This window comes from Lates calcarifer, linkage group LG15 (genome assembly GCF_001640805.2).
Source record: "Lates calcarifer isolate ASB-BC8 linkage group LG15, TLL_Latcal_v3, whole genome shotgun sequence".
NCBI classification, from domain to species: domain Eukaryota; kingdom Metazoa; phylum Chordata; class Actinopteri; family Centropomidae; genus Lates; species Lates calcarifer.
Genome location: NC_066847.1, coordinates 3,684,540 through 3,710,901, shown reverse-complemented (window position 1 = coordinate 3,710,901; position 26,362 = coordinate 3,684,540). Strand labels below are relative to the sequence as shown.

Below are 26,362 nucleotides of genomic sequence, written 5' to 3'. Positions count from 1 at the left end.
TGGTTATCAAAATGGGATGTGTCGCCATGTTGGAGTGGTAATGTGGATGCTGACTACCAAGCAGTTTTTTTATTGAACCAGGGAAATCAGAGTTTACAGTCTCTCCTGCTTGTTGGCATTGCTCCAACATGGTGGCACATCCATCACTACCACTGGTAACCTCTATATGATTTGAAACTCCCTTCACTTCCCTTTGGACCATTTCACCAGTGTATCTGCGTGTTCAAGCAATGAGGAGCAGAAGGAGAGTTGGCCAAATGTTGTACTAAGACCAGGGTAAAATATGATAATGAGTACAAATGAGATTATTAGGAGGCTGCGTGTCATCAGTCTGACTGATCCATGATGTCGAACTGGCCAAGCAAATTCAATTAGGCTTGCAATTACTCCCTGGCGCTAGTGGAGACGTATTGGAGATCTTAAATATTGATGGAAACATAGATGCCACATTTGTTCTTCTTCAAAGGTGAACACATCTCCTCAAGGTAATCACAAATGCTAAATATGAAGCCCGTCCATTCATCATTCTGAGCTCCAGAGCATCTACACACCAGTCTGTTGCTGAAGAGGCCATGCAGAGGTTCTGCAGATGCACTGCATTTTTAATTTGTACTTATTTCTATCATGGACATTGGTTTAAAAATAAAAAGAGGGAGCACTTACATCATTCAGTGACCCTAATGATTACTCAGCCTTATTCTCAGGATATATACCTCTGTTCAAGAAATACAAACTTTGATATTCCTCCTTAAAATTGTTGTTTATCTGGACCAGTACCAAAATCAGCCATATCGATGGATCATTTTGGATTCTGAAGGGGTCAGTCTGGTCACCTGAATTTTCTGAATTTTTATTTTGATCATTTCAGTGAGTGTTTCATCACAAAATCTGCAGCCATTAGATTAAAGGCACTGAAGTAAATCATTGGATAACTGGCCGACTAAATTTGGCTCGTGTGAAGTAAAAAGTAAAATTCCTGATTAAGTTTCTCAATATAAAAAAAATATATATTAGGATCCAGATTATGGGTCTTTGCCAGAATATGATATCATCAACACTTTCAGCTTCATGTGTCTTGTCGACTGTTTCACAGACATCTCTTTTGGTCTATGGGGAAAATACTTTTGGGCCACAGGGGATTATTTTATAGCAATACCACAAGTAGCCACTGAGACAAACTGACAGCAAGGTTGGTCTGTAAACACATCCATGTCTGACTGTAGTGGTCTTTCCACAGTCTTTGCTAATCATCCCTGAGGCTAGACCAGCTGGGAACTTCTGATACATTATCATTTCTACACTGACCAAAAATCAAACAGTCACAAACATACCTGCTGTTAAACTTCTCAGGGTGCTTCTCCCTCATAACGTGGAAACGATGTGCAATGGAGGCATCCTGAAAGAGAAAATCATATATTTATTTCATTTACTGCAAGTATATTGGTTTTATTAAGATTATGCTATAGAAATACATCCATCTTTTCTGCCTACCACAAGACTGTCTCATCTCCTCGGACCTAAAGTTGTACTTTTGGCCTCTTCAGTTTTCCACTGAGGTAAAGAATATATTTTGCTTAAAAGTGTGCAGTTTAGAAATATGTCATTGTATGAATCTGGGATTCAATTTACGTCCTGGTAACATTTGGATATGTTAACATGTAAACCCACAACATATAAAATTATTTGCATGCGAATAATGCTTTTACATCCAAGACAACCTTTCTCATTAACTCTCCAAACTTCTCAAACAGTGCAGTTACACCTATGTGTCTTGCGTTTATATTTCTAAAAGATGAAAGGCGCTGTGTGCAGGAGGTGGCAGCGGGGTTGAGCCTGGGATGGAGAGATATTGACAGAAACCCTGATGAACAGCACGCTGTCTCCACACAGGCTAATTAATTAAACACACATTGTGAGTAATCACAGCTCCCAACTAACCTACAGGATGCTGCCGACACCCCAGCAACCAAGTTGTTTTCTCTCTCCCTTCCTCCACCTCTCCTCTCGCTCTTGCATTATATGTCACTCTCGACCTTTCTCTCACCCTGTCTGATTTTCTCTCTCTCCCTCCCTCTCTCACTCTCTCTGTCTGTTTGTGACCTGGGGCAAAAAGTACAGCCACATTGGAGGTCTTGGTGTTAAGGCGATACAGTTCATGTTACATATGTCAGTAGTGTGACTGACTGAGATGCTTCTCCACCAGTATATTAACACCACTTCAGTCTGGTAAAACTGAACTTACAGTACAGAATCAGGTATATTTATAGTAAATCCACATGCTGTAGTTTGCTAATAGACAGAAAATTCCAGTATAATACAGGGGCCTGGAGTACACCTGCATTTTGCAGCAACTGTGTCATAAGTTAAACCACTGAAGGTCAATAAAGACAATATTTTGTGGAGGTGTATAGTTACTGGTTAAGAAAATCCATCTAAAAAATGAGGTCACCTAGCTTCACCTCCTCCTCTCAAGCAAGTCCAGCAAAAAGCTAAGATCTGAAATGAACAGGAGGAATGATTACATTAAATAAAACCAGGTTTATTGTTCATATACACCTAACAATTGTTTTAGGACAGACTTGAAAAATTGTGAACCTATCCTTTAAGTGTTCCTTTACCAGCTAAAGAATAAATCATTTAATTACCAGTTGGATAATGTTAAAAAGCACGGTCACAAAGCTGAAAAGAGCTCTTTTTCTTAGCTCGTGGAAAACTGGTGTTTTGGTGATACATAGCTGTCACAGAACAACCACAATATGAAAGTATCACTTACGCATCATAGTTACCAAGTATTAACCACATATTTGTAATATCTGCATTTCTTTTCAGTAGGGTTAACTTCATAAAATGCTCAATGGAAATCAGATTCTCTCCAAAATGACCTTTTGGATATTGTAAGAACACAAAAACATTGTTTGAGTAGTAACTTGTTAATACTGCATCAGTTATATAGGTCAATTATGTCATAAAGTATGCAGACGATCTTGTCATTAGAGTGTACAGTCTCAAATAATAAACTACACAGGGACTAGTGCCACTAAAACTTCCTTTAATGTACACTTCCAAGTGTCAGCAGAAAAATGCTGGCAATACCTTTGTGAAAAAAACACCAAACTCTGACAAACACAGCAAAGTTGTCCGGCTCTGAAAACATCTCAAGAAAGAGTCAGAGAAAGTTGATCTAAACTTTTTGGGCTCGTTCCTCTCCTCCCTCCACTGAAGCAATCTGTTTTTTACCCACTCCATTTTGAGTGGCACTATTGAAAAAGCACCTACGGGGAGGACCCCCTGCTAGCTCTCTGTACAGAAATTTAGGAGAAGCCAAAAGAGAAAAAAATCAATGGAGCTTCTCTTGATGTCTCTTCAAGACGCTGTAAGCAGAAGACCAAAAGAATTCTTCAAGATCCCCGCAGACTCGCCTCACGCTTCCAACACGAGCCAGAAAGGTGAGATGATGGATATATCTGAGAGATTGTAACTTGATTTTCTTACAAACAGGACAATAGCTGCAAACAAGAGAGCAAAAGCGAGGAAAGGTTGTCTCCCCTTTGGTTTGGGGTCTATTATCTGAGATCTGTACAAGTGGAGCTGTGGCTTTGCAACAGTAAACAGTGATTTCAAGCAACTCAGAGTGCATAGAGCACTTTGTTATTCCACCCTGATGCAGTGTTTGTGTGCTTTACGAGGTAAAAACTTTTAAAATAAACACTGCAATATAGCTAAAATATATCAATCCTAAAAATACTGAATATATTCATACATTAAAATGTATTAAATATATTTTTTAAAATATATTAAAAATAATATTTTTTCAATATGAATACACATCAAAACTTGGCAGATATGCAGATTTTGGCCTTGAATTTCATCTCTATCTCAAGTTTGTTTACATCATTTAAACTGGAAATCCTCCAGTCTGAGAGGTTGATGTTTTTGGCCAATCAAGCTCAAGTAGAGCTCAAATCGGTTTTCAGTGTCACCCATATTACTGTACATTTTCTTTATTCTTGACCTTGGAAACAACAGTTGAGCAAACAATCTCAACACAACTCTGTGTTATAGTTCCTGGTCTGGATCTTTGAACTATATTACATGTTCATCAGCAAATGGTTTGTCCAGATGTCACGAAAGTGTAGATGTTCAAATTTCCATTTTTTTTCCTAAGTACTTTCCAGACTTTTTGACTTTACATGTAGGTTTATAAGCTGAGATTCAAGATCATTGTTGAGAATAACTCAAACGTCAAACAGCTACTAAAGGGACCGCATTGTGGATGAGAAGTTCTCAAAGCGCTCAGAAAAAACATATATACGCATTTACTTTCAAAACATTAAAAACGTTTGTTTTCATGTGGAGGCTGATTGTGTATTTAAAAACAAAACCATAAAACCTGATAATACAGGACTAGTCAGTGACAGCACCAACACATGTCGAGCAAATTTCAAGCCTTGACCCCCTTGCGGCAGTGGGACGTCTTCAGCTCACTCACTCTCTCTCTCCCCCTAGCTGCCCTCAAATAATTACCAATGTAAAAATCTGGCACCCAAATTAATACAGGACATGTGTAATGTCCTCTCATAGCTCAAAGTTTAGTCCAATTATGAGTGGGCCCCAGCGGTTTGATGTGCCTTTCACTACGGGGAGAGTAATGGCTTTGACAGGAGCGCCAGGGTCATTAGGGCGACTGACTGCATTATGGTAGTGGAGCGTGTTCAGTGATTAGTTCTGTCTCTCACCCCTGGCCCTGATTGAGATCATTACACTTCACGTCACTTCCACATCCTCCCAAAGGGATGGCGCCATTAATTCTCAGTCCAAATGGGCCTTGGCAGATGGTTAGGTTAGAAGAATTTACCAAAAAAAAAAAAGATGATGCCTCTTTTTCTTTAAAGAATTACCTGGGCTGTGGGATTTAAATTACTTGGAAAATGAAGTTTTAGGGTAAATATCACTCATGATTTGAGTCTGAGAGCTATCAGAGAAATCAGACAAATACAAATTTGAAGACTTGAACTTCTTTTAAATGACTTCAGATTCAAGCATATGTTGGCAGTGACACTCACTGTCTGCGGCAGCTGCTATTGCTGATCTTTTGATTTCGACAGTGTCATTACAGAAACAATCTACTCTCCATCTGCATAATCTCTAAGGTAATTATTAGCTTGACTTGTCGCATAATCTTTATTGTAATTTTTTTTTTCATTTGACGGAAAGCAAAAAATTTGATGCGAACAAAGTATTATATCACACTCAAATCCATAGAGAGCTCAAAGTCTTCTTAATCCCCCACAAACAACTTCATTTGTCATCATCACGCCTGCTGGGTACTAATCCCACTAACAGAGCAAAAACAACATGGGTTATAGCGACTTTGTGAACCCTCCAGGCCAAAACTGTTTTCTTTTAATGCTTTTATAAAATTTGGTCACATTAAAACATAAAACCTTACCATTATTTTTTGGGGTATTTTAGTTTTGAAATGAAATACTGAGGGTTGTGTTGAAAGTAACAATATCTGGCACAAACTTTTTAACTCCTGAGGCAACAGTACGGAAATGTAGCTTTTCCAAAATGGGAACTGCCACCAAAAGTCTTTTTGCCCTTTTCTGACATGGTGAAAATTGTTCATGTCTGGAGTACTGTGACTCACTTAGATCAGATCTATACACGTCTTTTAGTCACTGCTCCATGCTGAAACACAAGCCAGTTGAGCAGTCCTGCTATTCATGCCCCAACAATGAACCCTCCTTCAAAGTCACTCAGATCTTTTTCCACTTGCCATCTTTAACTGTAGCACACCTGTATGGAAACATCTGCATGTGTTATATTTCTTCCATTATTTATTCAGATTTTTCCTTTAATTTGTCAATTTAATAACTTTACCTGACTGGATAGTGCTCTGACACATGCCTGCTCACAACAAATTTACAACGGTAAAAAATGTTGTTTGAATCAAAAGATTAGGTAACTTGTTGTATGCACTTTGTGTTTTTGACATTTATACACGTAAGGACTAATGTCCAGAGATTTATGTCACACTGTAACCACTTCCCCCTGTACGCATCACCATATGTTCATCATTGTAGACAGATTATAGCCATTGTTCTCCTCTATCACAATGTTAACAAGACCTGTCTTCTAATATCCTCTAACATCATCATTAGGGGCCCAGGCTGGAGGTGTTATTCAACTAACATTTGTAAGGCCATGCATCACTTATGTCCCTGCCACAGTCTGTACGAATCTCACAACACAGAGTGACTCGCTCCTCTGCCACCTGCAAATGTCAATTACCATATTTCCCCCTGACATTTATCAGTAATGGCTAACATGAGCTACGTAAAATCAGTGTCATTATGGTGGAGATGGACGGGGGGATGCTGATGGGTGCGTAACACCATGCAGATACACAACACGGCTTGTTTATCGATCAGACGGTTGAGGCTTGAGCACATCTCAATAAAGATCTAACCAGAATGTGATCAAAACAAATAAGCTGACTGATTAGGCTGCTACTGCAGGTGCTGTGTATTGTTGTTGTTTTTAATCCAACGTTTAATAACAGACCCCAGAATTACTGACAGAGGGAATTGTATTTTCAGTATATGAGTCTACAATACAGTCTTTGTTCAGGCTTCTGTCTTTGTTCTGTTTCAGTCTGTATTTGGGTTAAGCTGTTTACTGGCAGCTATGCTATTCTGCGACTGAGACTCTTTGTCACCATGATTAAACTTAACTTTGGTGTGAAAGGTTTGAAAAGGTGTCACATGCTTCTTTCACCAGCAGTGCACAAGGGTGCCATTACTGTAACCCTGCAGTCACAGTCAAGTATAGTTTTCTTTCCTTTTTTTTTTAAATCGTTCAGTGTGGTATCATGATACTTATCATCTTTATTTACCAGATACCAGACTGTTTTAAAAGAGCTAATAGGTTTAAATTAGAGATACCAGGGGGTCGAATCTTGAGCTCAAAATATCTAGAAAATATAAATGGGAATTGTGCGAAACAATAGAAATAAATAAATTGTTATTAAAAGGTTTTGTTTCATGATGGTACAAAAATTAAGCATAAGTAACCTCATCTTCTTTGTGCTAGTGTTGTATTTTATTTTTTCTGGTGGATTGTGGATTTTCAACACAATGCTAATGCAAACAAAATGACAGCAAATAATGACTGGGGTAATTCAACGTTATTATTATATTTTTTTTATCTTTGGCACTTATTTCATTTTTTTCGTGTTAGCCTCATAGTATTGTTATCAAAAGTTTTAGTCATTGTTTATTTTCATTTTTGTTTTGGCCTTACATTGTTTTTAATCTTGTATTGTCTGGCACTTTGGGCTGCACTGGTGCACTGGTGCCTCATAAATAAGTTATCATTATTTCAGCTGGTGTGGGTGGGGCACATTGGTTTGTTATGGATATTTATCTTTGTTTTGATTATAAAAATGTATACAAAAACCAGTGAGAAATTTGGATGAAGATACTGAACTGTTTTTTCCTACTGACACTTACAAAGTGAGATCCACCACAGTCCCAGTTGCACGGAGGTGTTTCTGTTCTGAGAGGTGTCTTGGTTTTGTTTTGACATAGCTACACACAAAATCAATTACATTCAGGCAACCAAAGATTATTTTACTTACGAGACTTATTTACTATAAAATACAGCGATTTACCTCTTCAACAACAACTGCTGTAGGTGTCAGCTCATGTTGAAAACTTTTTATGTTGCTCAGGTCTCCGGGTGCTTTATTTAAGTATGTTTGCATTTGTTTTGGCTCTTGATATAAGTCACTAAGCTCCTAAAGAAGAGGTATGATGTTTATACTCCACTCAAAAACAAAGAACTTGAGAGGCCAAGTCAAGAACAGAGATACTGTGTCTCTGCATGTTAATCCACCCACTGCTCATTCATTTTCCTTTTTTAACACTGACTGATGTCCGACTCACCACTCCGATGGAAAAGTAGTTGTTTATAATGCTGTAAGGCACCGGGTCCCCTCGCTCCTCCTTGTCTGTGGGTGTGACATCAATCTTCCAGCGATCCAGCATCACCTCCGTACTGTTCTCGATGTCCCGCAGGATCTTCAGGAGGCTCTCACCCTCATAGCCTCAGGAAGACAAACATGAGATAAGTGAGATGTCAAAATGGGTCGAGGGCAGCCTGTGCCACTGATGCCTTTAAGGGACTTATAGTAACATGGGTGCAAAATACAACTAAGTTGATTTAAAGACTTATTGGGCAAATATTGGCTGTTTGTTAAAAATATGCTGCCTTTTGTTAATATGACTGTGGTTCCTAAAGCTACAGCCACAAAAATGGATTTGTGCATTCAGAAATCTATATTTTTTACATATTTAATTTACTTTTATTACTATTTAATTTTCTGATTTTATGTAATGGTCAGTTATAGTGTTATAAAGTCTTTTTAGGATATAATATGCTGAAGATTTGGTCTGAAAAAGGATATATGTTATTGGTGATGAAAAAGAAGTTATAATGTTATGTGCCTGTTTCAAAAGAGAGTAGTGTACATGATGGCCTAATCTCTCCCTTAGGGGCTCTTCTACCCAGACAAGAATACAATTAGTCATTTCTGGAATGAAAGTGATGATATTTACAGGTAATGAATGTAAACATACGTTTAAAAATGTGTTTTTATTTTTGGTGTCCGGAACAGTAAAACTTCAAATGGTAATTTAATGCAACACTCAGATCAGTTGATTAATTGCTCAGTCAACTGAAAATGAAAAAACAGATATTTAAGTTTCTGACGTTTCTCTAGCTGCAATTTCTCAAATGTGAAGACTTGCTGCTTTTTTTGTCATATTATTATAAACTGAATATCTTAGGCTTTTGGTTGGACAAAACAAGAAATGTGAAGACATTACCTCTCAATATTTGCTGACATTTTGTAGACATTAATCAAATAATCTAGAAAATAATTACCACTTTAAAACATAACTGTTATTTGCAGCCCCATTTTAGTAGTCTACTATTACTCCCCCGGCTTTGTCTGACTGCTTTAAAACCGTTGCATATGAACTATGAATGTAATAAGGTAAACTGAGGCCACGTTATGTATCTATTTTCTGTCAGTACCTCCTCCCCATCGCAGACATCTTGCCAGATCATTGCCCGTGCCAAGAGGAAGTATACACACAGGGGGGTTCCTGTCCAGGTTGGCCTTATCTGGAGCAGCAGGACAAATATCACAACACAATGCGAAACATGGCCAAAGCAAGAAAACAAACTCACTGCAGAGACTTGCAAAGAAAGCATCAAATCCATTTTGCAGCCCCAGTTGTAAAACTACAAGTCAATATGAACGTCCAGTTGTACAGTCTATTTCAAGAGACACATTTTGCCTGACAGTTATTACCTCTCTTTGTTTTGATTGATAAAAAATTGAGGCAATTTTTGAGAACCCGAACAAGTAACACGTCTTCAAGACCAAATAGAGGATGCCAGGTGATTTTTTTTCCCTCAAATGATGACTAATATGTTGTTTTCTAACTCACGTAATCATCCCATTTTACCACCCCTGAATACGCAGGCTTGGACGTAATGAAAGTGTTTCTACACAAACCATAAAGCACGCTTTACCATTTCGGGCTGAACAACAAGAGCGCAGTTGGCTTTGAAAACTAATAAAAACAAATGCAATTTTACCAAAAAAGGAAATGGAGTGTTTAAGTTCTATGTTGTACGTTATCAGAAACTGAAGACAGTATGAGTACATACACTGTGGCATCCTAGGAGGTTGGGGAGTTTGTAATTCTTGCAGAATAATTGAAAACAGCACAGGGTAACAGCAAATATTATGAAATGTACAACATATACTGCACCAATGAAGTCCAGGATCCAGCCCACAGTGCCGTCCCCTCCACAGGCCAACACTCGAAAATCAGGAACGTCTCTGAAGAAGTTCAACCTATAACAAACACAGCCCATTCCGTGCGTTACTGCTACATAGAGTTGTTTGGCACTTCATATTTTATTGTATAATTGTATATTAGCATTTTTGTGCATATTCACATTTTGCAATGTTAAACTTTATCCCAAATATGCAGACCTCTTTGTGATCCTCTATGTCTCACTATGCCCATTTTACTTTCAGTTCAAGGGGTAATTGACCCCAAAACAGACAGTTCAACTACTGATATAAGACAGATTTAACCACTGAATTTAGATGACTTTGGTTTTACTGTGATGATAATAATAATAATAGAGATGACTAACACCCAGTATGTAGAAAATCAGTGAAGTGGTAACCCTTCACTTTAAATGTGAGTTTGCACATTTAATACACAGAAATTACAACAAAGCATTGTTATTACACCAAATAAGACAATATTTCATATTTTATATGTTAGATGGGCTATGCACAAATAAATATATCTTATTTTTGTTTGCCAAAAACTAATTCACAGCCCAAAACACAACCAATATCCATCAGGACCCCAAACAGAGCATTGATGTTATGGCTAATTTTGTAAAATCATATGAAATGTTTCTATTTTTCCTCAACCAACAAATCCAGTTGTTTCGGAGGCTAAAATAAGTTAAAGTTGCACTCATACTCTTTTAAACTGTGAAGAAGACACAATGCTGCCAACATATCACTTTATAGAGTAAAGTCTGCTGTGCATTATCATCACTATAAAGTGCTTCAGCTGCCTTTTATGCTTGTTTTGCTGTCTCATGTCAAATCTCACAGGGAAGGAGTACTTCCTCTTAATTCTTCTCTATCAAATAGTTTTGAAATACCAGATTTACTCAGGTGAATGATTTAATTAAAATATCTCTGCTTTTCTCAGCTTTTCTTGACATCAAGAGGAAGTGCTACATTTTCACATAACACAGGCATAGTGTGCAGATCACAAGCATATTTTTGTGCCTGCTGTAACAACACACTGTTTCACTGCAAACCCCCTCTAATCCCACAAAGTAACACATGTCGCATTGACAATTATTCATTCAATGAGCTAGCCTGCCTGTTCGAGGGCTAATTGGATCATGACAGGCAATGTTCAGTCCAACTTCTTCCGTTCCTTCACAATAACAAAGCCCTAACTGAATGAGCCAGCCTCCGAGCCTCGTATGGCGGGTAAATGATTCGCTCAATTACTCTCCAACTGGGACCACAAACCATATTAGACGCAAAACAGACAGCCGCAAACATGAAAGGCAACTTTGGGGATATTTAAATACCAAGAAACAAACACTTAATTTGCTGTAATTGCATTAGCGAGGCAGCTAATTGACAGCAGTGCGTGCGGCTGCCTAGGCCTGCAGTGTCCAATGGTGACCGTTCACCTCGCTAAAGTGCGCTGCAGTGCTTACACTTGACAAAATATTAACAAGGTTACAGCAGGGCAAGGTCATCTGGAATGTTCTCAGCTCTGAGGAGAAGCTCTGGGTTCAGCTCCAGGCAGAGAGGAGGCAGGCAGGTGACCACGTGCAGGGACATCAATAAAAGAGAAACAAAACAGTGGACACAAGGTCAGTCCCCAAAAACTTGGAGCTGCGTTGGCACAATCTGTGACGGGGAAAGCTGTGCCAGCTCCTACACAGACAGCCTAAACCTCATGGAGGATTTTGAATCCTGCGTGTGCCGCTGTGTACTTATTTTTTATAAGGCACAAGATTCTGTTTTCAGATCTAATCAAAGCCAAACAACGTGGCAGCACGGCGGCGGGGCATTCCTGTGTATTTACGTGCTGCTGGACGCAAACAGCAAAGTGAAGGAGCCTTATGCATGTAAATGATCCATTCATTTTCTTAATCACAGACGTGAACCATAGGAAACCTGATGTTGCCTGCACCTACAGACCACAGTGAGCTGCTCGTCTGTATGCATGATCACATCGTCTGTATGGCGAGAGTTTCACCCCTCTCTATCCGTCACTCTCCATTCACATACAGGCTTATGCATATGGAGCCGCTGCTCATCTGAGGCTACAGCATGAGCCTGTCGTCTCCAGGATTTGTTATGTGTGAACTCACCTCATTTGTGTCTGTACTGTGTGAGGGAACTGAGTGGAGGGTTTAATACTGCAGGCCTCTCTTGCATGCGACGGTGGTTATTATATGTGAGCAACAACAGAACACAGCAGCATGTTTGTAAACAGAAGACCATTAACCAATATCATTTGTGAAAAAGCTGGGACTTTGTCTTCCTTTGTTTTACTTTCTGTCTTTCTTTCATTCCTCATGTTAACAGCATTTAATGTCAATTAATTATCTATTAAAAATGACAGGAATGGCTTTTAAATGCAACTTAGCTTAGCTACAACTCAGCAGGATGCTCTGCATCAAAATACTCTGATTTTCTGATCAATTTATAATCGTTTAACAAGATTTCTTGTTGCAAAAATGTAAAAAATATCAAGTTTTTTTGCAGTGAATTTCTTCACTGTCTTGAGTACAATAAAATAAGTCATAGAGAATGTAATAATACTTCAGATAGATTTTGTATACTTGTAACATGTATCTGTGAAGAGCTGTTAAATTCATCTTTTCATTTCTGCTCTGCTCTCTTCATGTTATTTATCATTAAAGAGTACATCATTTGATATATTACATTTGTTATATTTATTTTTAAACACAGCAAATGTACATCAGGGCCCATATTTATCAGACTTATAAGAATTACACTAAACAGCCAATTCAGGAGTAAAAATTTCTTTCCTGATTGTGAGCAATAAGATACATTTATCAATCATCTAACTCTATTTGGAGTGAGGTACACTGTAAGAGAAACCATTACGCACAGCTCTCAAGTGATCACATGATAAATCACATTTATGCTTTGTGTAGGAACAGCCAGACAAAAGAATTTACCCTGTATCTGCCATATTGTACACTCACACCTCACAATTTAGTTTTATATGTTGTTCTGCAAACACTTTTTGATTTTTGATTTCTATTTGTGTAAACTCTCAATATCTCAAGAAATAAATAAGCATAAATTGGGATGAAATAAAAAAGGAATTCAACACTGAACAATTACTCAACATGTCCTGGAGGGTGCTCACCTCTATTTCTGTGCTGCTGTCATCCAAGTAACTTAAGAGCATTTTTAAGTTGTAAGAACTTAAGTAAAAAAGCTTTTAATCTTAGGTTTGTGAGTAGGAATAAACATGAGTGACTTTCTCTTGAGTTTGAAATGTCACTGGCCCCGGCCAGTAACATACTTGAGCAACTGTTCCATCTTTCAGCAAAGTGGCCTACATACCCTGGCATGGGTCCATTTTTGGCCAGGTTGTACACTTGTCTTGGGTTCAGAAGATACTGGAACTTTCTGTAAATCCTTCAGGAGTGAAGATGCAAAGAGATCACATCAGGAAACATCTGTCCACAACATCAAGACATCAAACAAAAACTCACAATACACAACATCTGACTGGAAATGTGGACTTAGTGTCAGATTTTTTCCTATATAAGCGCCGATGCCGACCAGCATCCAATCAGAATGTGACAATAGAGTGGACTGGGCAGTGGGGTGGGACATACCCAAAGTCCCCTTGAGGAGAAACCATTAGAAAGACTAATTCATTTTAATTTCAATTTCATTATATCAACTGGCTGAAGTCATATTTTGATCTCATAATTTAAACAAATGAGGGCCGGCGTAATAAGAAGTGAATGAATATGTTTCAGTAATAACCCAATTAGCCCTGGGTTAAAGAAGGGGGACCAGCCAGGGACGTGACAGTGAGGAGGGTGTCTGAGGAGAGGAGAGGGAGTGTGTATGAGCTGACGGCGGAGATGGCCGGCGTGTTAGGTAAATGTTATTGTGTTTTTATTTGACTAAGCCTAAAGCACTTGGCAGCCAGAGGCCATGCTGCTGTCTTCCCTCTGTGGCTGAGGAGTGGAGCTTTAGAGGCCTCTTGTAGCATGTTGAGACAGATTGTGTGCTTACCTCTCTCCCTGCTTCCCCCCGCTCTTCGGATTGACAAACACTAGCAGAGGATGAGTGCCCTCTATTGTTGTGATCTGAATGGGAGATGTCAAAACAAACCGTTGGTGTTGGGAGACTGCAGGATGCTTCACAGGAATTCACTTTCAAGTCATATCCCTCAGACAGTATATACAGCACTTAACAAGTAGTGCCAGTCATCTGATACATTTTATACTATAGTTTTCCTGTTACCTGGCCATGGTAAGGTGTGGGTGCTCACTATTCTTTTGCCTGAGTCCAAATTTAATTTTGTGTTAATTATAATACCTAATTATTAGAGAGAAGTGATAAAGTCACCAGAAATTAATTTTTAAGCCATCATATCAACGTTCCTTTTAAGGTGATTTTTTTTAATTAACTGATGTACTTTATTTCAATGATAAGGTTGTCTCATATATATATATATATATATATATATATATATATATATATATATATACATACACACACACACACACACATATATGCACACACATATATGAAGTTAATGTTTTTTTAAAAGGGCAAAGTACTTTTCTAAAACAACTGGGCCCTGTACTTTTTAGCAAAAATTATACAAATAGGAGTAAACAGTGCATTTGATGGTGACTATTTCACTAACTAGCATCTATAGCAGCAGGATGGTGTGTGTGGGACTGAGTTAAAATAAACTACCACATGCATGTTCATGGTGAGGAAACATGTCACACAGAGAGTCAGCAATTGAGCTCTATGGCACAGTGGAATACACTTAATCGTGTTTTGGATACATATACTTTTTGTAGGACAAATCCATTATTGGTTTTGGTCTGTTCATGGGTTTTATTGACAATGAGAAAGATACAGAATATTGTAAGAAAAATGTACCACGCTAACTAAATAACATCAGTTACAAAGTTTTGTTCCCAAAACACAGCAAATTTTAAGGTTTCTGTGGAAGATGTCACAGCGAATGATGGTACAGCAGCAGCACTTAAGTAGACAGACAGTTTAAGATATGTAGTGCGGTAAAATGACCCATCTAACTCTTAGCCAATCAATACTCTCAACCTGATAAGTTATGATTCATAATTTAGACCTAATAGTTATTTGTCACTGCCTCCTAATTGGTAGGACAGTTTGTCTGCTGTGACGTGAGAAAGGATTTTCCAGTTTCTCTGAGCGGCAGTGTAACTGTGGACAGACAGAGCCTGCAGTGCCGGAGGCCAAACTCACAAAACGCCACATAAACAAGCTCTAATCCAGTGGCCCCCTGTTTGAATTGCCCTTCCTGCAGTTAGTCTGCAACAACTCGGCCCGTGCTCTCCCTGACACAGATGAAGCGCTTAACTCCCCCTGTCTGCTATCCCAGCAGGCCAAGGGTGAATTAATGAGCTCCCTGTCCAGTCCAGAGTGATCCATTACTTCCTGTAATTATAAATAATAATCTTGATTATTACGCTGGTTAGCCAGCAAGAGGCATAGATGGATGTGCCTGGGATATGATTCATCATATTTCTCTCCCAGCCACGCGTAGACGAGCAGTCGCCACGAATGGAGGCAGGTTTGCATCGCCAGCATGCTGGCTGACAGATATTAGACAGGATCAGACCGGACTGGGCTCTGTTGTATGATACTGATTAGCAGCAGAGGCCGGCAGAGTCCTATCATACAACCCAACACCAACTGCATAGGTTAATTTCAAAACATAATATTCAGCAATGAAAAAAGGTTTGATGCATGGATATTCTCTTGAAATACCTGGTATGGCTGGTCATCTATAATTGGTGCAGACAAATACTAGATGTTAGAGGCATAATTCTCTATTTCTAGCTGAATAACATTGACTCTTTCTTTTAGAATTCAATCTAAAATTCTGCTGATTACTTTGAAATCCCTACATGGTCTGATGCCACCAAACATATCACCAAAATCCCTCAGATCTGACAACCAAATGTTAAAAACTCCACAGTCCATCCTTAGTGACAAAGGGGAATCATGCTGTTATTACTGTTACCCTTCAGTGTTTTAAAAAGCTTTTAAAACCGCACATACAGTGGATTTTTACTCCAGTGGTTTTATGTTTTTGCATTTTGTTGTATTTCTCTGTATTTGGAGACTATTGTATCTTCTGTACATCTGTGAAGAACCTTGCAAATCAGGTTTTGAAAGGTGCTAAAGATACTGTTTCACTTGACTTAACATTGAGGTTGTGACTAATTTTACAACCACTGCTTACGAAATGAATTTACAAATTAAGAACTGAGAAATGATATCTTATGAAAATCTGATGAAATACATCTATTCTATATAGTGATTTTGGAAAAATGTAACTACATTGTTATTTTACATCAAAATAAGATCGTAATTATAAAAGCAAATTCAGATCACTATGTTCAAAAAAGGTTTGGACAAAGTTTAGTTAGATGAAATTAATCCCAGTGTACACACTGGGACATGGCAAAGAAACGCATGTACTATATCTATACTGTAATAAATTAAAGCAGTAATGTTACACTGAGGTTAAAAAAGACTCAGATTTGAGTGTTACCTGCAGTCCTTGGCCGTCCACTGTGACTGAGTTGGCTCTCTGCATCTTCCCTCGGCTTGACTGGCTGGACCGGGAGTCTTTCCTCAGCGTTGACTGCCTCTCCTGCGGCCAAAGGTCAAACGGTGAAGTTAATGGTGATTTTCATTATTAGGAATATGTGATTCCTACTCTTGAGAGCCATGAGACAAGTTATGAAGCAAATGTGAATAATCAGTTAATCTGATTATTGTTTTGATTTTATTTAGAATTTCTGTTGGTGTTGTTTTTATTGTTGTAACCAGGGTTTTAACTGCCAGTGCACAATCTCTGTATTTTTTTGAATTATTTTTAGGTCTCCCTCCAACTGAATTTTCTTCCTGGCAGCGTGAAGAAGGCTTTCAAACAGCATAGCTCATCATGCCAGAAAATAAATCACTTAATTTTATGGGACTGCAGTTTCCCAGTAATTCATTAATGCAGAAACTTACCTGTTTCAGCTGGTGCTAATTACAGCGAAAGTTCATGAGCAGATTTTGATTTCCAGAGGAAATTCTTTTAAAGATCTGCTCAGTTTATGAAGAACTTGCAAAAAATACAAATGCACTTCTATAGCCCACTAAATAAGTAAAATAAATATATATAAACCTAATTAATAAAAAACAACAACTTTCCTTGGAGTCTTGGGAGTATGTTTGGTGGACTTGTATCATTTTGAAAATAAAGTCAATAAAGATCAGAAAAAAAATACAGCTTTGCCATTTCAGAGCTCAGTGGGAGAACACAGGCTGATGATTGCATCCTCAGATAACACAGTGTTAAGCAACGTCAGGCTCACTCAGCCACAGGACTGCTGACCAGTGAGGAGTGAAGTCTTACCAGAACAATGGGGCAGATTGAGTTGGGGGGCAGGATGTGATCCTTCAGGGGTCCGCAGTCACACTCAGGTTTCACATGGGAAGCACACTTGTTATGGAGCTGGAGGAGGTGGCAGCCATTATTAACAGCCAAACTAGTGTCAGCAACAGTACATGTTTAAGAATACATCGTCAGGTAAATGCTCAAGATTTATTTGCATTACACGTGTCATTGCCTCTGTTTTCTTTTCTATTAACTTGCAACCACAAACAAGTGTTTTCTGGGTGTAAATTGGTGGGATGACTTGTGAGGTATCAGAGGTGCAAAAACTAAACCCTAAACAACAAGAAGCAGTGGGAATATAATGAGGAGGTGGCTGCCTCTCCTCGGGTGGCGGCTTACCGTGATTTGACACCACACACAGTGGAGCCCAGTCAGGCCTTGGTAACACTTAATGGTTTTGTGACACTTGTCACACTTGGTGGGGCAGTTCCCTTCCACCCAGAAATGATGCATTACCTGCGGAGAGAGGCAGAGACAGCATACAGGGAGGGAAAGAAGTGAGAAAAGAAACATGGTGCAGAAAAACAAGATATATACAAAGTGACATGACAATTAAAGAAAGCAAGCGGGAAAGAAAACAAGCAAGAAGGAAACAGAAGAGGAAAAAAGAGCAAGAAAGAAAGAGGCCAAACAAATTACATTGCTGGTATCTGTGTCTTTAAACCAGGCTTATCCTGGTAATTAGCAATGCTTAGTAGCAGACTGAGTTGTTTTAATTCCATTAGAGGAAGAGAAGCCCTCGTCCTAAGCTCCATGGAGCATCACTGATCCAAGCGTGCCAACTGGTAAACACTTCAATTGGACGCACCTCTGTGTTTTTCTTGGACTTGACATAGGTTTTGATGCAAGATAGCGGAGCGCGAGCCACGCAGCGCTCGTGGACCGTGTACTTGCAGACTGGGAAAGAATAAAAGAATGCATTTTAAGACTTTCAGCTAGGAAGAGAGTGAACACAGAAAAAACTGACTTTTCATACAGTTAATTGACACACAAGGGTTTGCGTAATGTGTTTGTGAAAGTTGTACTGAAAGCGGTTGTTGCCAATATTTTGTGAAAAGCAGCATCTGTCTAAGGTGTTGAGTTGAGTACTCTAATGAAAAATAGGAAAGTGGTAACTGGTGCTGGTGCACAAGAAGTGTTTATACTTTCAGAATCAAAACACATAAAACTCACAGTATCTGTTGAATCCTTAATAGTGAGTCAGTTACTCACATGAGCAGCAGAGTCCCTGCTTCCCCAGTCCAATTAGCATGTTGAGACACAGGTTACAGTAGGCTGGCTTATTGAAGTGCTTCAGTCTCCACACGTGTTGCCCGTCGTCTTTTACATTCTGCAGAAAGAAAAACAGATCAAATAATTAATTAACTGAATCAATACTAATTAACTGATTCATCACATCATTTTATATTCTGGTGGGAGAATCATCAACTAATCATTTCACTAATTTATTTCTTATTTACCTTGTTCTTTTAACATTAACTTCTTTGTTTTTTATATTTTACTTTTTAAATTCCAGTCAAGTGATCCAAACACCGTAAACACAGGATAGGTCTCTCTGTCTTCCCTTTGCAGTAATATTCATTCATAAAAAATGACATCTAGCAGGAATTTCTGTTGAAGTTGGTCAAATGCTTCCATCTAGTGGAGTAATTGTTGAACTAAAGACAGACCTGCTGATGCTCTCATTAGTTTGGGGATTACACAGCAGCAGCAGGGATCCACGTGTCAGGGTGTTCTCAGGAAACTAATGGGGAGTGTGTGTATGCTATGAGATAATTTATAAATTGCAGAAAACAGTTAAATAATGATGAGGAATGTCTTTTTATGTCAGCGTACATTTGGTCCCTTTTCTTTTTGAGATTATCAAGTGCAATAGCATGGCCTAGAATAAAACAGGTAATTTCACATTTTAAATTTTACTAATTTAGCTGACACTCTGAGCCACAGTAATTTACAGTGAGCCAATTTACACTTAAAAGTCAATTTACACTTGCACGATTCCAGAAAAGAGATCTTTTTGGCTGATGTACTATCAACAGTGTAGAACCGCTCGTCTTAAATATCAGCTAAGATAGCAACAAACATGATATACTTGGTAGCTGCTAGCACTTAAGAGTATGCCTGGTCTGCCACTAATTAGCAATATTTAGTGAAAATCCAAGTGTTCAGTATGTATTGATTATAGACTTGGATACTCAAGACTTGGATAACGTTGCATGGGTACTTTTAAGACTTTTCGGCCAGGCTTGCCAGCTCTAGGCGTGGCTAAATTGGTCTGTCGTTTGGTCCACACTGCATTAGATGGATTTCCAAGAAATTTTTGTAGACACATCGATGGATCTCAGGGGACGAATTGTTTTGACTTTAGGTTTATTTTAGTGATACTTTATCAAGCTCCACCACAAGGTTTACATTTATGATTTTCAAAGAAGTGTTTCAACAGCTGGATCCCCATGAACACACACATTTAGGTTCCCTTTAGGATGAATTCAGCACCATCATCAGGTCAAAATTTTGATTTGCCCTGAACTTTGGTTATATCCAAATAATGCTAATTAGCAAATGTTAGCAAGATAACATGCTAAACTAAGATGGTGAATATGGTAAACATTATACCTGTTAAATATCTGCATGCTAGTGTTGTCATTGTCAGTCTGTAAGATGGCTGATGTTAGCATTTTGCACAAAATTACAGCCTCACAGAGCTGCTAGCATTGGTGTAGAATCTCAGTCTTACAGGACTAGAAATTTTGATATTCCTGAGGTATTGTTAAATGGCTATAACCTGATACTTTCTTAGAGTGTTAGTGGTAAGTGACCGGCATCACTAACAAATTTAAGTGGTCTCTCTGCGGTGAGTGGACTCACCGTCTCCAGGCCGAGCAGTACAAGCAGTGGGATCGTAGTCATGCCCCCCTGGATCCACTCCTCCAGTGACACAGTGCCATCATGATCGTAGTCGATCTCCTGCATCATTTCCTGGAGGATCTACAACAAAAAACAATGGCCAGAGTAAAGAAGAAGAGAAAGAGCAGAAGTTTAATCTTGGTTTTTCTCTTCAATGGTGGTTCGTAATTGGAACAATTTTGGGCTCCTCAGGGGACTAGGAGAGAATTTTGGGATAAGTAATAACAATTACAAAACCTCAAAATAGTGTTTTTAATATGAGAAATCGTTCTCACCACAGAACCCATACAGTGTCTGCTCTTTTAGCTTTTGATCATATCACATGATCTTCATCTGCAGATGTAGTTTTCCCAAATGCTGTGAAATTCAAATTTCCATTTTCTTCTGATCACTTTAAGGCAATTGTTTGAAATTGAACACAATTGCACACATGATTATAGTCATGGTGAGAAAAGCCATCCTATAAAATTCTGAATATTTTCAGGCCCTGTGGGAGCCCAAAATGACATAGGAAATAAATAGATGTATAAATCAATAACTGGGTATGCTAAATGAAAAGTAAATTATGAGACTAAACACAAAGATTAAGAGCCAATAAATAAATAAACTGTATCAATGTAGCATCAGATAAATAAGGCCTTCTTGCAGAAGGAACCAAATAAAGAGATGCTGGGTAGAAATATTTATTCTGCTTTCAGAAAGCTGAAGTGTCTGGTAACAGGCCTAGTTTTACTTCACAGTATATTACATTCAAACTCATACTATTAATGTCTTTCTTACTGGTTTAAGCTCAGTCACGTCCCATTCCAGGTACTCTGCTACATGCATCATCTGGGAGATAATGTGCTCCAGCTCCTGCGGTGAGACCACAGACAGTCATTATAGGCACAAAAATACTGTATTTACCTTTCTGTATATTGCAGCCTTACAAGTTGATGTCACTAAATGTCTTTGGCGTGAATAGACTGATAAACAGCGTGTAATAGTAGGTTGGGAATGTCATTCTTCGACACAGAAGAGCTGCACAGAGGAAAACAAAAGCAGCGTGGGAAGCGCTCCGAAGCTGATGGTTTAATTACAATGGTTGCTTTTTTTGGGGCAGAGGAGGGGTGACATTATTATCTACTGGCAGACTGAATCACTATGATGCACTTTTTGGTTTATGCTGAGTATCAATAAGAGTGTACGAGTGTAGATCAAGAGTTCACTCATTTAAAAAATGACTGAATATTTTGTATTTACTCTAAAACCTAAAGTACAATTTGGGCTGCATTGAATTAATATCTCTGCTATTTGCTGAATGCTCTCTGTCCTTTTCAATTACTCTGCCTCTTTCTCTCCCTCTCAGCCAGTAATGGGTAGGAGATGAGTAATAATTGGATACATTACAAAAGCCCCTCCACATGCCCCACCCTTGCCCTCTGCCTCCTCACCCTTTAATTTCAACCTCCTACTCCCTCCTACGCACTTTCTATACATATACACATAAAGACTGTTGCTCTTTCATTCATAAATATATCCATCCCATGCCCCACATTTTTCTTCTTCCTGGTTCTCTGTTCTTTATTCTGATTTTCTTTCTTTCACACATTCATATAGTTGTACCATATGTTGAAGTATTACATGGAAGAAACTAGAAACAAAGCTGTTCTATACGGTAAATGCAGTGAAGTACAATATTTCCCTCTGATTTGTAGTTGAGTGGAAACGTCAACTGAATAAAGTCATCAAATCAGTTTCATATACTCAACATCAAACAACTACAGTGTGATGTGCTTAATGCAAGTGCACAAACACATAGAGCTAAACTGAGTAATTGATTAATTAATTATTAATTAATCATTTAAATACATTTTTAAGAAAAAGCATTAACTAGGCTTGTTGGTCTGGTATTTTTCCCTGTTTTCTGACACTGTGTTATCCATACAGTTAACTGATTAATCAGGAATATTCAATAGATGAATTGATAATGAAAATAATCAGTTAGTTAGTTGGCATGAGAATGCCTCACATACTTTGTGTCTCTTTCTAACATATTTGGGGATGAGGTCAGTTGCAGTTTAGAAAAATGGAAATCTGTTAAAAAATATCCTTAAAGAGGAGAAATATTTACCGAGCTGTCCAAAGACCCGTTTCCATCTGTGTCATAGAGACGGAACATAACTGTGGAGAAAAAAACAAAAATGTCAGGCGACAATATGAACACACTTGTACTCTGTTGCCTCAACCTTTGAGGTGAACATTTAAAGTTTCACAGCAGTTGTTGGCAGGAGAGGCCACAGCACTAACTGCTCCATAAAACTACTTTTTCTTTTCTTTGTGAATGTCACTGTGTACTTCACTGTCTACTTCACTTCATGCAAATACAAAGCAAAACCCATATCTCAGAGGCTGTGAGCATCTGAATCCTGGAGCTTTAAGCGTCCCCCAATTACCACTCAAAAGTGTTACCATGGAAACAGTCCGCTCCCACATCACAGCTGTGATTGGCTGTTCCTCAGCGTCACAGCGATGCGTAAACACTGATGAACACATCAGAGTTGTGACAACAACAACAGCATGACCTGGCTGCAGATCATTTCCATACTAATGGCTGGCTACACTTAGAAGTGCTCTAACCCACAAGAGCCCCACCCCCACCTCCACCCCAGCCTCCACGTGAGCGTGGTCGAGGTGTAGCAGAGGGTGGCTGCTGACATCAGGGAGTTGACGTCAGATGGCAGTTCATCAGGCCACAAATGAGGAGCTAATTGCCAGTTTCCTGAGAGACTGTGACCTTTTGAGGCAAAAGGAGGGGGAAGTCATGCCTGCTGTTGGGTGGAGGCTGATGGTGTTACAAGAAGATGATTGTGGTGACCCAAAGAGGCAAAAAAGTGCAAACGATGATGAGAGGAGTTGTTAACTTCTGCCTGCAGTACAAATAAGGTGGACAAATAAAGGGGACAAAATGTACAAGAGCATTCATGACTGAGATATATGATACACATTGTCCATTAGTTAAATTTAAAAAAAATCAGGGTATCAAGAGAGTTTAGTATAATGCATTAATACAAAGACAAATAAATTTAACACAACATTTTTCACTAAAGTGTGAAAATACAGATTTTTATATATATATATATATATATATATATATAATACAGATATTCAGAGTCATTTGATGTCTTTTTAAGGTTAAATAAAGCTATAAACAAGCATCAAATTCAAATGAGTGCACAGTGAAAATTGGTAGAACATCTACACCTAATCACTTGGCAGTTAAAAATCAACACTTCAGTAGACAATGAAAACAGGTGGAATTTTATTTCTTTTTTATAATACAAACTACTATGTTTGAAGAATTATCTTTAATCTGGGGCTTGATTCTGCCTTATTGTGTGGTGTTTTAAGATACTAATTTCAAGAAAATATGAGGAATTATTGTATATCATACCACTGTCAATCAGTTTATTGTTTAAGATAGAGAACTTCGGTTGGCTGAATCTGGAACGTAATAACTTGTTGACACATGTTTTCTTTGTTTCAGGCCAGGACAAAAAAAAAAAAAAAAAAAAAAAAAATCAGCAGCACTGAAACAGTTCAAAGACTCTTTTGAGCAGTTCTCGAACAAGCCAGCAGATGGACCCCTTCACTGCAGAAATAACAGTGTGGCCCACACATGAAAAGACAGACAGTGCTCAATAAGACATCAACCACAGTTAAATCCATGATGTGCTTACCCACATACACAGGCAGCACTAGCTGAATTATTTACTCATCCCTCAGCTTAATGAGTGCAACTCTACTCAATAATGCAGAAGCTGGATGAGAATTACAGCAACACAGAAAAAAAGTCTGACGTCCAATTAAGCAATGTAACCCTCTGAATAAATGATGTGATAAATGCAATTAAGAGATGTGGGAAGACATGTCAATAAACTGCAAACACGAGGCATCAAACATCCCATTGGAAAAGCTTTAGAAGAGCTGCAAAGATCATTTCCAAGGAAATGAGTTAAGGCACTGACAAAACATAAATAGTTAAATAAACTGATTTTCATTTGATAATAAATCAAAAATATAGGATCCAGACAGAGAGCAACCTCTGAGACCAGAAAACAAGAAAACATAAAGGTTAATAAGGTTGTATGCTGAAAGAGCTTGTTTCAATTATTATTTTCACCAGTGGGAAAGAGCAGCACAATAATAAAGAAAGTTTGATTGCATGTGTTTGTTAATCACCAAATACACTAGAGAAAACTCTAACTCACACTCTAATAAAATGCTGCAGTGAAATACAAAAAGACACAGAAAGAAAAAGGTACCCAGGAAACATTTGGAAGCCAAATAAATGGCAATACGACAGTTTAAATCAGCAATGAAGTCTCTGAACCATTTTTGCCATGCTTATATTAAATCCAAATACCTGCCTGTGTTGGTTAAAAAAAAAAAGAAAAAAAAAAAAGGGCTTTTATCGACACACTGTATTACCAAGCTTCTGTGCTTGTTCAAGTTAATGTCATCATGTCATGTTAACCTCGCAGACAGGATTTCGTTTGGATACAAAAAATGGACACAGAAATAATCTCACTGGTTGAGTTAAATCTCAGCAGGCAGAGCCAAAAGCTCATAATTCTTCAGAGCACAATCACAAATGGAGAACTAAAGTCAACATAGACAATTAAATTAACAAGTAATGATTAATCAGTTTTTAATTCATTTCTGTCCTTTCGGTCCTCTGTACCTGCCAGCCAATTTGGGCTCCAAATTTTTATTTATGTGATAAAGAGGAAATTTTGACAGGAGCATTTCACAGTCTTTGGGGGAAATAATTCACAGGTACAATTTTTTGGATTCAGCTCCTAGAAAAACAGTTTGGGTTTTTTCATCAGCAGTTGTTTCATTCATTTGTGGCCATGACTAAAGATTCAAAGGAAAAAGAAAAAAAACAAAACAAATTAAAACTGCCATTAACAATGCATAACATAAGGTGGTCATTTTGAATATATCAGATGATACAACATTTTGTTTTACCATAACATTCATTCAAAGAATTAAGTACATCTCGTACAGTACATAAAGCTACATTTTGTTATCTATGGCAGATGTTGCATCCTATGCCATAACCATGGAAAATGCTTGCGTCTAATTTGCTGGCAGCTGCTGGTGTCTGTTACAACTGAATAACAAGACACATCAAAAATCTAGTCAACAGTTAAGCCATTGTTCTAACTGAGGGTTTCCATCCACCTGTTTTTATGCACATTTGTAGTGCAACATAATATTGCATTTTTCTAAAATGTAGCAGAGCAGTAATTCATGGTATTACCTTTGTCCTGTCGCTTGTGTACTTTATCTTTGTATCTGTGTGTCCTAGGTTTTCAGTGTTTCTTTATCACTGCAATTCCTAAATCTAGCATTAGAGTTTATTCTCTCTCTGCGTATTACTGTCCCTTTGATGGTTGTTGCATATTAATAGATGAACCAAACATTAACGTGACACAGGATGACACTCACACTCCAGCTTGTCCTCTGGACGCCCACCTTCCAGCAACGACAGGTAACACACAATGTCCTTAAGCTGCACAGTATCCAGAGGCCTGGGCGGTGCTGGTGTCTTCAGAGGGGTCGAGCTCCCTTTGATCAGCTTCAACCCTGTAGAGAGATGCAGATGAAAGGTCAAAGCTTCTAATGTTAGCCCAATAACCTGCTGGGTTAGGATGCCTGACATTAGTCATACAGTTGGATTGATCAGTGGTGGGTGGTGTTCAGCTCAACAATGGCAAACAAACAGGTAGTCTACTTTTAGCCTTCTTAAAGACTTGCATGGGGCAGGTTCGTATCATTTTAAGTGATGTTAAGTGGATTAAACATCTTTACTAGGATGTTTCAGCCTTATCTCATTGTGTTAAGCATGAAGAGCAATACAAGATGTTAGGTTAGCTGATAGACCAAGACAACATACAAGGCTAGTCATCAGTAGTTAAACAGTTAGTTCAACATTTAGGCTTTTCAGTAGCGCTTTAGACAGTAGCTTTCTCTGACATGCAATATTGTGATTTCACATTTATAAGACACAAGGTATGGTCAAGAACAAATGATAG

The 26,362-nt window shown here is 38.3% G+C and overlaps 1 protein-coding gene across 2 annotated transcripts in view; it reads right to left on the bottom strand.

Annotated features, from left to right (window-relative positions):
• The window catches only part of dgkb (diacylglycerol kinase, beta), a 58,648-nt gene that overhangs the window by 20,551 nt on the left and 11,735 nt on the right, over positions 1-26,362 (bottom strand). For both annotated transcript variants that reach the window (XM_018676135.2, XM_018676137.2), the window contains 15 exons: positions 25,776-25,913; positions 22,393-22,442; positions 21,060-21,134; positions 20,241-20,360; positions 18,585-18,702; positions 18,181-18,269; positions 17,712-17,828; positions 17,331-17,429; positions 16,476-16,577; positions 13,928-14,001; positions 13,241-13,315; positions 9,849-9,934; positions 9,103-9,192; positions 7,950-8,110; positions 1,332-1,396 (listed from right to left, as the gene is read on the bottom strand). In XM_018676135.2, the coding sequence (XP_018531651.1) occupies positions 1,332-1,396; positions 7,950-8,110; positions 9,103-9,192; positions 9,849-9,934; positions 13,241-13,315; positions 13,928-14,001; positions 16,476-16,577; positions 17,331-17,429; positions 17,712-17,828; positions 18,181-18,269; positions 18,585-18,702; positions 20,241-20,360; positions 21,060-21,134; positions 22,393-22,442; positions 25,776-25,913 (1,459 nt within the window). The remainder of the gene's footprint in view (positions 1-1,331; positions 1,397-7,949; positions 8,111-9,102; positions 9,193-9,848; positions 9,935-13,240; positions 13,316-13,927; positions 14,002-16,475; positions 16,578-17,330; positions 17,430-17,711; positions 17,829-18,180; positions 18,270-18,584; positions 18,703-20,240; positions 20,361-21,059; positions 21,135-22,392; positions 22,443-25,775; positions 25,914-26,362) is intronic.